General features: G+C 34.5%; 1 protein-coding gene across 1 annotated transcript; it reads left to right on the top strand.

The window, feature by feature from the left end:
- Window positions 1-1,468: 1,468 nt before the first annotated feature.
- Window positions 1,469-7,183, top strand: LOC109013822 (oleoyl-acyl carrier protein thioesterase 1, chloroplastic-like). Its single transcript, XM_018996036.2, has 7 exons — window positions 1,469-2,114; window positions 2,922-3,055; window positions 3,164-3,277; window positions 3,981-4,076; window positions 6,110-6,197; window positions 6,270-6,338; window positions 6,607-7,183. Exons 1-7 carry the CDS (start codon window positions 1,737-1,739, stop codon window positions 6,883-6,885), a joined length of 1,158 nt encoding a protein of 385 aa, XP_018851581.1. The 5' UTR covers window positions 1,469-1,736; the 3' UTR covers window positions 6,886-7,183.
- Window positions 7,184-11,898: the final 4,715 nt, after the last annotated feature.

The following is an 11,898-nucleotide window of genomic DNA, read 5'->3' as shown; positions in this document are numbered from 1 at the left end:
TCCTCTTGAACGTTGGTGACTCGGTCCTCTAAAAACAGATCTCAGATGTGCCTTCTAGATTATAGAAAACTACCCAACAACCAACAGCTAGAGGATTTTCTATTTGTTGAGAGAAGTCTGCTCCCAGATTTTAGTAACCATAAAAAAACACAAACTTTCACTCTGAAAGTAAATATATTGGAAGATTTCTTTTGTAAGGCAGTTAATACATTTGAGATAATGGATGGTGAAAAAAAAAACTGTCAATCTTCCTCAAATGGAAGGAAAAGATTTTGTGAAATCATATCTCAACAAAAGATCTAAAGATCGCAACAGAAGTATTAACAATAATTTCTAACATATTTTTTTTTAGATATTAACATATTTAAAAAAAAAACAGAATTTAGATAAAAACATAAGAAAAAGTCTTCCTCCAAGTAAATTTGAGTACCAAACCGTGCATTGATGCTGACATGTAAGGCATCCGTTAAATGAAACAGTATGAATTAAGACAAAAATAATTATCATGAGATAAATAACTTTTTATTCTCCCAAAATAAAATTTTTATTTTTTTAATAAAAAAAATTATATCAATATCGATACATAAATTGATATATCAAATTAATTACCTGTACTTTACAAGTCTCAAAATATAAATATATAACAAAAAATCTTCACAACTTCCTAACACTCTACACTCCATATTTTTTTTTAATTTTTATTATTTTTTTCTTTTATCAAATATTATTATATGAATAATGAATAAAAAATTTGAAATAATTTAAAAAGAATAAACTCAAAAAAAATTTTAAAAAAATATTAAAGATTAAAAAAAATATAAAATGTAGAGTCTGGTGAAAGTTATGTAGCAAAACTCGAAGTGATATTTAGTGATAGGATGTGTAAATATTTTATTTATTTATATTTTGAAAAAATTAAGTAAATTTAGAAATCACATAAAAAATTAATTTTTTAATAAAAAAATTTATTTTTTCTTAAAAGAAATGCATGACACTTATATAACTCATAACTTTTGATATATTTGATAAGATAAGAAAAGTGATGTATGCAATTCTAGAGTTTACCAGTCTCACGTATTTTGTTTTAAAAAAATTATTTTTTTAATAATTGACTTTTTTTTTTTTAAATAAATACATTTGACTTACCTATCTTAAAATTATACATAGCATTACTCGTTTGTTAAATATTTAATTCATGAAAAAATCTCATTAAATAAAATTTACAAATCAAATATTTTATATATAGGCATATTAATTTAAAAAATTTATTTTTCTATTTTTTTTAATTTAATAGAACTCTTTTTGTTTTAATTGGTGAGGACGATTAAAATTTTGAAGTCCATTAGGTGGGGGAGTTGTGATATATATTTTTTTTTTTAGAAAGAAAAACGTAAAACTATAAATAAATGCAAGTTGCGAGTGGAGGAGGCGGCGGTTAAAATCGGCGGGGGCACCACGTGCTCTGTATAAAGTCGCTTTCGTCTCTACTTTGCTCACATTCGCTAACCTAAACGGTCAACTCCATAGCAACACACTCCCCCGCTCGCCTCCTTTATCTCTTCCGATCCAATTAGATCCAGTTCCCTTCTCTCATGCTGTAATGGTATCTTCGACTTCTCTTCCTGGGTCAAACTGGAGTCCCCAGAACCTTTCCAACAATTAAAAGCAGTAAAAATTACACATAAAACACCGACGAACTGGTTTTGTTTTGGAAGTGAGAGAGAGAGGGAGAGAAGATGTTGAAGGTCTCTTGCAATGTCCTCAATGATCAAATTCAAGCCCTGGCCCAATGCAGCTTCCTGGGCCGGCCTGTGGCCGGGCCTACTTTCACTCCCCTGAGAAACCCCGTCGTTTCCTGCCGGCATCTGTATAAACCTCGGGTCCTGGCTGTCTTGTCTGACCGGGGCGGAGTAGGAAGTGGAAGCGGGGTCGTCGGGGCGGATTTAGGGATGGTTCGGTTGCCGGGGTCGGGGTCGGGGAGCCTGGCGGACAGGTTGAGGCTGGGGAGCTTGACGGAGGACGGGTTGTCCTATAAGGAGAGGTTCATAGTGAGATGCTATGAGGTCGGGATCAACAAGACTGCTACTGTTGAAACCATTGCAAATCTCTTGCAGGTTAGAAAAAAACAAAAAACATATTTCGTTCAATTGGGTTTTATTTGATTTCAACTTTTTAGTGGTTTCTGGGAAATTAAATTTTTGGGGTTTGTTGGTGATGTTGTCAGTCACATTCACGTCGGGTGGTAGTTTTTTATTTTGAAGATCGTATGTAGTTTTTTTTATGGATTTTTTTTATAGGTAGTTTTTTTTATGGGGTTTTATCAACTGGGTATCGTTGATTTTGCACCTTTCTTTTATTTGCATCTGTGAAAATCCGAATTGTAAAAGTTTTTCTTTTACGGGTGACACTGGCAAATTTTGGATTTTTATTTTTTTGCAATTGTGTATTGTTTTAAATCTCTCCCGTATCCCCATTTCTGTTAGCAATTTAGTGTCGAGTCCATTGTGTCTTTTTGGGGCAAATTTCTGAGGTCTAGCAACTGGATATCTTGCATGGATTCAACTCGGTATGCTGCTTGCTTTGTTGTTGACTTTCTCGACATCGCTCCTCACTGAGACTATTGATGCTTGAACATTTTAATCTGCTTTTAATTTCCCCGTCGGGTTGTGTGCTAGTTGGGTACTTGGCTCTGCGTTCACAACAATCCAGAAATAGGAAGTTCTCTCTCTCCCTTTCTCTCTTTCTCCCTCTGATGCGCTATCAAATGTAGCTGTGGTTTCCATTTCAGAAAAAAGGATTCAATTTTGCAATTAGTCGTTCATCTTGGCACAGTGGAGAGATGCCTTTCACCTAAATGAAGGATGACCGGCTTCTCTCGAAAAATCCCAATATAATTATTTCCTTCGAAATTTGTGATGCAGGAGGTCGGTTGCAATCATGCTCAGAGTGTAGGATATTCGACCGATGGTTTTGCGACGACCCCCACAATGCGGAAATTGAATCTCATATGGGTGACAGCTCGCATGCACATTGAAATCTATAAATACCCAGCTTGGTGAGCTTTCCTCGTCTTCTTCTTCTTCTTCTTCTTTACTATAATTTTGATACTGGAATTCTTACATGATAAGTAAGTTTTGTTTTAATATATGGGTCTATGTGATAGGAGTGATGTAGTTGAAATTGAAACATGGTGCCAAGGGGATGGAAGAATTGGAACCAGACGTGATTGGATAGTCAAGGATTATGCTACTGGTCGAGTAATTGGTAGAGCCACAAGGTGCATGTTACGCTGCTCTTTGTTTTACCGTCTTTCATTTGCAAGCTAGAATTACAAGGTTAATGAATATTGTGACAACATAGAATGAGAGCATCTTTTTTTATATTATGGGGATTTTTTTTTTTTCTTATATGCATCACTAAAATTAACCAGATTTCATCCAAACTTCCTTTCTCTGACATGCAAGTCCTGAGTCACTTCCTTGTGGATTATTGGAAATACTGCAGAGTTGTTTTGGACCTTGACAAAACTTATCTATCAATTAGTCTATAAATTCTATCCTCTCTCTCTCTCTCTCTCTCTCTCTCTCTCACACGTCCTCCCATCGTTTTTCCATTTCTGGCACTTCTTGCTGGAAAATTTCTTAACCCTTTTCTTTTGTTCCTTCTGGTGCTCCATTTTCTTGTCAATTTTCCTTGTTAGTTGGGCATTCTGGTATTAGTTATCCATCTTTATTTTTTCCTCCTTTTTGACTTGTCAAAAAATTTTTTTTTCCTCCTTTTTGTATCGTCTAAATATTTTTTTTTATCAGTTGATCAATCTTATTTTGATTTATAGATTACCTTTGCAGAAGTTATTGAATATTTGCTTTCAGTTGAACTCAAGAACTTAACGTTTTAGCAGTACTTGACATCTTGTCTAACTTTGTCTATTTAATTTGAGATGCATTCTCATAGTTTGTCATGTGAACCTCATGTTTCAGCAAGTGGGTTATGATGAACCAAGAAACCAGACGACTTCAGAAAGTTAGTGATGACGTCCGGGAAGAGTATTTAGTTTACTGTCCTCGTGAACTCAGGTAGGGATTTTTTGTTTGCTGTAGGCCCAATATATAGTGGAAAAGGAGTGCTGCTAGGGTGCCGCCCAGCAGTGACCGCTGGTCGTGCCCCCTAGGCAAAATTCACTTTTTTAATTTTTTTAATTTTTCTTATTCATATTTTTTTTAACATTTCTAAATTTTTTTAAAAAATATAAAAAAAATACCAATACACTAATAGTCACTTTTTTAATCAGTACAAGGCACTAAATCTCGATGTGGAAACTTTCTTAGTCAACCCACAAGAGGGCATCTTGAAATTATAGCGGAAGCAGCTGGAAATGCATTAAATCGTAGAAAGATTTGTTTGGGCCTAGTTTTTTAAGAGGAGAGAGGAGAGGTGGAAGAGGCCGAATAAGTTAACTCCTAACCCACCCAAAAGGAGTCCTCTAAGTATGAGATTAGGTTGTAGTTAATATAAACGGACTAGTCTCCACTGATATAAAAAAAAATGACTAAATCATTAAAAGTAAATTGAAGAATTAAATTTTCAAATGTATCATTATATATTAGCATACAGTGCTGGAAAGGCAATTTTTTGAGAATTTGAATTTGTCATTACAATGATAAACATTTTAATGATGCTTGAGTTCTAAGTAACAGATTGGAAAAGTAACAGTGATACTAGGATATGTGATTTAAGTGTTGTGCTTAATTTAATCGCATATTTTTTTTATTTGTCTGCTGAGGAATGTAGTAGCTTTCTGGCTGAGTTGAGCGTATGTCTTTGACAAGATATTTATCATCTGGTCTTATTCCCGAACCACCAGGTTGGTTGTCCCGCGCAGATATCTGTGTGGGATCTTTTGCAAACATCGTCATCAAGTAAGAAGCTTTTATTAATAATGGCACAGTGGCTCAACCCAAGTACCATGGTGGTACACATGAGAGATGCCTAGTAGCTAGTAGAAGAAAAAGATTCTTAAAATAAGGTAGACTAGGACCATTAAAGTTTATAGGTATAGTCCATAAGAGAAGACTGTGAATGAAGACATTCATGAGCTCATCTGTCGTCCATCTGCAGTCCTTGAAGATTCTATCATTTCTTTCAGTCCATATGCACCAAATAAGGCATATAGGGGCCATCTTCCGCACTGCTGCAATTTGTGGGCTGCCATCTAGCCTTCTCCAATTATAGAAAAGCTCCACTACTCTTCTAGGCATGACCCAAGTCATTCCAACCCAACTGAAGTAGGTCACTACACAATGCACATACGATCTCACAGTGAAGTAAATTGTCCCAGTCACATAAATTATCAAGTGATCAGAAAAGATCCAGTCAATTGTATTGGATATTTAGACACTTGTCATAAATGGACTCGACTTTTCACATGCAAGCACATGCTTATATTTCTATATCCCATGCATTATGAAGGAGAATATGCTGAGTTAATGCATGGATTGAAAGAGGTAAGCTTTGAAACACCTCTACCCCAAGGAAAACACTATTGGGTCTCAATAGTCCATTGATCATCTACTACTTCACTGTGAGATTGCTACATCCCTATAAAATGACTTCTTTATTAGAGTGAGACTTGCTTGGGTAACGCAGAAAATGGCGTTCGATCTTCTAGCATCTTGGAGAGGCCTTCAGAGTAGCCCACCCACAGATTGCAACAATTTGGTAGATGGTCCCATTATGCCTAAGGGGTGTTTTGGAGGGAGAGGAACAAAAGAAGTTTTGAAGATCGTGAGCGGTCAATGAATGAACTTAGAACTTTCTTTTTGAATACTTTACTCCTTGAGCCGGTTATAATTGATTTTAATGGCATGAACTTTCATGAATTTCTTGTATCACTAGATTACCATGCATTGATGACGCTCTTGTATGTGTCCCGTGTACTTGGGCTCTTGTTTATTTCTATTCTCAATAAAATTTTGTTTACTGATCGAAAAATAAATTCTTCAAGTCAGTTGTATTGCATGGAAGTGGTGCTTACTTTTGTTACTTTATCTACTACAGCAGAAAGAATGTGTGTATGCATATTAAATCGGTCTTTTTTTGGCATTTGTAGATTAGCAATTCCAGAGGAGAACAGTAGTAGCTTGAGAAAAATACCAAAACTGGAAGATCCTGCTCAGTCTTCCAAAGTGGGACTTGTGGTAAGATCATGCTCATCTAAATTCTATGAACTATGAGTCGTAGATCTGAGTACGCTTTCGATCTTTTTGCAGCCCAGAAGAGCTGATCTGGACATGAACCAGCATGTTAATAATGTCACCTACATTGGATGGGTTTTAGAGGTTAGTAGAAGTTACCCAGTACTTCCTTTTTTCCTTTGGAATTGCTGTGGTCCTTTTCTAATCTATTTTGTAAACTAAGTGTGATGATGCTTTGAATCACTTCAAAAGCCTTCAGTACCCATGAGTTTATGATTTGAATCAAGGATAACCATGAGTTTGTGCTTTGAATCAAGGATGGTCATATGATACTCCCGAGTAGGAAGATTAAAGAATCTGAACATGTTCTTTTGATGGACTCGACTTTATCATGCATTTCTTTCTGTGACAGAGTATGCCGCAAGAGGTCATCGATAGCCATGAGTTGCAAACTATTACCTTGGATTACAGGCGGGAGTGCCAACATGATGACATAGTCGATTCACTTACAACTATGGAACCACTCGAGGATGCTAAAGCAGTTTCCGAGCTTCAAGGAACCAATGGCTCTGCTGTTGTAAAAGAAAACATTGAAGATTCACGTCAGTTTTTACATTTATTGAGATTGTCAGGTGATGGGCTTGAAATAAATCGAGGACGCACCGAGTGGAGAAAGAAGCCTGCGAGATGATATAAAGTTTGGTCAGTTTTTACATTTATTGAGATTATCATGCTGCTTTTTTACATAAATCTTGTTGCTTTTTCTGCTCCGAAGGGATTTTGCTGCAAATTGTTAGGAGCTAGTTTTTAAACTCATTTTATAATGCTTACTGATTGCCGTTGGTCGGCTCCAAATTGTTAGTTATAAGATTGAGCAATAGGAAGATGAACTTGTGATTAATTTCCTATACACCCTCAAACTCTATGAATCAATTGTTATATTCTATGTTGACATTCTCTTTTTTTATTTTTTAATTTATAAGCTCAAATGTATCTTGTTTGTTTCTGATATTTGCAAATCTTGATATGGATACTATTAACCTCCGTTTTCGGCTTAGTTTTAGACCATTGTGCCAATGGCTCTGACTGATCAATGCAACCTCTCCTTAATTTGTCGACGCAGAAACATCCTTTGCAATATGGATATGATCATATGATGTTGGAAATAGATTGATTTTATATCACCCTTCAATGTCTGATCCTTTGCATAATATGGATTTCAAACACTCACACGACCTACAACGTATCTAATTATAATGTTTTGCATTACCCAAGTTGATTTACGTTCCTTACTTTGAATCAAAACCATATACTTGAGAACAAAATAGGCAGTTAGCTCTCATAATAAAAATATGGCATTCAGAAACTCCAAGCTAAAATCAACATGCGGTTTTAGAGGGATATACTTGTTCAACACGCTAGCTGATTGCGGCAGCCTTAGGCCTTGATTACGCAATTCAGATGAAATGTTTTGTTAAAAGTTGAATAAAATATTATTATGATATTATTTTATAATAATATTTTTCGTTTTATAATTTAAAAAAGTTAAATTATTTATTATATTTTGTATGAGAGTTTAAAAAAATTATAATGATTATATAAAATGAGATGAGATGAGATAGTTTAATTGTATAACAAACCAGCTTACTTATTGTCCCTTAAATGAGAGAAATAAATATATTAAGTGAGTTCTATAATAATTAATATTTTCCATATCTATGTCCATAAATTTAAAGTGAGTTCAATTACAATTCCAAAACAGAACTCAGTGACTTTTATGGATGTTTGGAAACATATATCAACTCATCTCATTTAATTTCATCTTATTTTTTTTCTAAACATCATTCAAACACAAATACTTTCAAACTAATCATTTCAATTTTTCTAAATTTTCAAACAAAAAATAAAATACAATTCAACTTTTTCAAATTTTAAAATAAAAATAATATTAAAAATTATTTTCTAACAACATTTTAATTTTATAATATTTCTTATTCAAGTTTTTTTCTCATTTTCCAAAACTCAATAAATAATTAACTCAGACTATCTGATTACTATTCACAAGCTATTTTATTACTATTTACAAAATTTTCATTTCATCACATTTTCGAAGCGTTCCTGACTTTAAAAGACTATTTTGGATAGTGAGATATTTTCAAGTATTCTGTGAATGGTAGTGAAAAAGTAATGATGGAATATTAAATAATAATCACTACAAGGTTCAACACTTTTACCAGCGATTATGTATCGCTGGCTATACACAACAAATCGCTGGCATATATCTACCCCAGCGATTTTTAAGTCGCTGGAAGATCGCCGGTATTAACGCCCCACTTTAGATCTATTGCAACGGAAACCAAAACTCGCTGCCATATATTAATATCCCGGCGAATTTTTCTTCGCTGCTGATTACAAATTAATCGCCGCTAATTCAATATAGGATTCTGTCGTTAAACGCTGCGATAGATTATTCGCAGCGTTTAATTTTCGCCGCTAAAAATGAAAATATCGCTGCCAAATATATTTGCCAGCCACTCCACAAAATCGCCGTAATAAAAAAATCGCCGTATAGTTGCATATGGCAGCGATTAATTATCGCCGGTTTTTATTAATAAGCGGCGATTTTTTTATCGCCGCCATATTATTCATAGTATTTAGCGGCGAATATTAGATCGCTGCTAAATACTATTATGCGGCGAGGTTTCACTCGCTGCAAATTGATTTTTCAAATCGGTAAGTGTATGGCGGCGATTTAAATATCGCCGCGATATAATTAAAGGCAGCGAGTTTTCAAGATCGCCGTAATGTACATTCTGCTATATAAATTTATTTGCGGCGAATATTTAATCGCCGGTATTGATATTTAATAGCGATTTGTACATCGCTGGTTTAGGAGAATTTAAGTTTTAGTTTTTAGCGGTGAGTAAAAATTCGCCGGAAAATGCGTTTAATTCGCCACTAAATTTTCTGCACTACCATGGACAGCTAGCAGCTTTAGTACATTCATGCTCTTAAACATCCCTCATTTAACTACAATCTCAACTACACAACCCAAGCATACTAGATTTGAAGAAAACCTGAGAATTCACATCATTTTTGTATGAAAGCATAGAACACCCATACAAGAGTAGCTCTTGACAAACCAGAAAATTCTAATCGAACCTACTAGTTTGAATAAAATCATCGGTTGCTTACATAGGCTATTATCTTGAAGAAAAGTGTTAAAAATAATACATTCTCATCTCCACTAGTTTAACACATAGTCATAAAGGGTTAAACATAGTCAAAACATGATTCAAACTCAATATTTAAAATAGAAGATCTTCTCAATATTAAAAAGAGTAGAAATAAATATCAATATTCAATAAGCCTACATTTAACACGATAGCATGAGTAAAAGATGACACTGTTTTGAGAAGCCCTAGTCCATTAGCTAGGGATCAGATTCCTCATTAATTACCTCTAACAATAAACTGCATTAAATACGTGCCTGCAGATTGTGTACATACGTTATTTGTTCTTTAAATGGAGGATATATATGGACTATAACCATATGGAGCCTAGCTAGCTAGCTAGAGGAGTAGTTCATTATACTTAAGCTGCCATGAACCAATATATTCATAATTCTGGCTAAGATGCCTATATATATAAGATCATGTTCATGCTCGCATGATCCACTAAAATTTTTAATCCTTTAAATCCTGAAACCACATGGGGCATAATCACCAGGGAACCATACACAAACCTTTTAGTATAATTCAGGATACTAAAAGGGACCAAACTCCTTGAACAAAGTCTACAATGCTGCATGCCCAGATCGATCTAAGGTCTATATATAAAGTTGAGAGCATCGGAAAAAAGCAAAATAATTATGGGCCTGATTATTAATGCCTTGGTCTGTATATAGCTGCAAGATGTTTAGTTAATGCCTTGGTTGAGAATATATATATCAAGCAGAACTTTAGAGAAGAAACTAATATATATATAATATGTATATATATATGCGATATATATATATATATATATATGTTCGTGTAAATCTTCCAGCTTTCTATTTCTAGTTGTGGTACTGAAATCGTGCATGCAGTTATCATTCCAACATTTATAACGTGGATGTCTGTTTTTCATATATTAGTACTGTTTAGACTAATGCAATTATAATATATATATATATATATATATAGTATTAAAACTGGGCACAAACCTCTCACACCAACTGAAAATGCCACATGCATATATATATTTGGCTTAAAAATGCTTAACAAATTAATTAGATCCTTAATTGCTCGCTAGCTGCACAGAACATGCAGGCAGAATATTGGGAGGAATTTCCAGAAGCACCCAAGGAAATCTTCAAAGCTTTCATGGATTGAGCTGATTTTCTCTGACAATAATCTTCATCCAGTTATTGGATAGGTTACTCATATCACAATTTGACACTCATTGCTGGTTTCAGAAAATGATTGTTTATGCATTTACGATCGAATGGGTAAATTCATGAGAAGATCACAACCAAATGAAGGACCAGATTTTCACTTGTAAATTTCATTCAAAGTAGAGTCTGGTATGGTGTACACATGATGGAGAAAGCTAACTTTTCTTGTAGTGATCTTACCCTCCTAATTGATTTTCCATATAACAAGTTGTTTGGGGTAATATTATAATCCTGACCCTGCGCCTGAATACAATTTTTCTTATAATGGTATACATATACAGTATTCTTACTTGTCCAGAAAAGTCCAAGCTGCTAAACTATTGTTTAATTCCAAATGCTCAAATTATATTCTTATAATGATATATATATATATATATATATATATATATATATATATATACTTTCTAAATACATATTTATGGAAGTCTTTCTAATATATCATCATCATGCATAATTTTAAGTGTCCAAAACTTCAGGGCTGTGAGATAGCCAGTTTTGGACACCCAAATAACTTGCATGACTTTATAACACTAGCAGCCTAGCTAGAGGGTGTAATTATCAGACCAACAAATTAATTTAATTTATTTCCTGGTTGGACATGTATATAATATATATATATATATGTATCTATGGTGTGCAAATTAAAAATATCACCCAAAAATTACTAAATATTAACGCCCCACATCAACACCTACACAAAATGCAAATATAAAGGTGGCATTTTCGTACAAAAAGTATCAAGCTTTCTGACTCAAACAGATGGAAATTAGTCTACAAGAAAAATGCACCGATTGTTGTAAAGCAACCAGTCTACATATGAAGGTGGAGAGATAGAGAAATTAGGCCAAGCAATACCTCTGTTCACTAAAGGAATTCACTCCAAGAGTCTTGGTGGAATATGCTTGCCCTCTGATACTTGATCCCAGAAGAAGTACTCCAAAAATTACGACCCTCGCTTCTGTGGGGAAGGAAAATGAAGTGGAGGTCAGAGGCGCAGAAGCTTTGGGGCGTATTTGAAAATGGAGATGAAGTCGTGTGTGTGAAGTGGGTGGATTTAATTGCAGGTAGCCGAACTGGGGAAGAACGTGCAAGTACTGGGGAAGAACGGAGATGATTTTAGAAATGGGTAAGGCTCGGGACGGGAGGGAAAGGGGGAAATAAATTAGATTTGGCGCCCAGAGCTATCCCGTCGATTTCATGTCGCTACAACATGTGAGTTTATATCCCGTCGATTGTTTTCGCAGCTATAATCTATTAAATCACTGCAAT

The sequence above is a fragment of the Juglans regia genome, chromosome 7 (genome assembly GCF_001411555.2).
Source record: "Juglans regia cultivar Chandler chromosome 7, Walnut 2.0, whole genome shotgun sequence".
NCBI lineage: Eukaryota > Viridiplantae > Streptophyta > Magnoliopsida > Fagales > Juglandaceae > Juglans > Juglans regia.
Note: the sequence above shows the minus strand (reverse complement) of the source record. Positions and strands in the feature narration are given on the sequence as shown.

Bases quoted from the DNA above. Each gene is read 5' to 3' on its own strand.
- LOC109013822 (XM_018996036.2), top strand. From the start codon at position 1,737: ATGTTGAAGGTCTCTTGCAATGTCCTCAATGATCAAATTCAAGCCCTG. The intron at 3,056-3,163 runs GTGAGCTTTCCT...TCTATGTGATAG, and splicing joins ATCTATAAATACCCAGCTTG to GAGTGATGTAGTTGAAATTG. The intron at 3,278-3,980 runs GTGCATGTTACG...CTCATGTTTCAG, and splicing joins GTAATTGGTAGAGCCACAAG to CAAGTGGGTTATGATGAACC.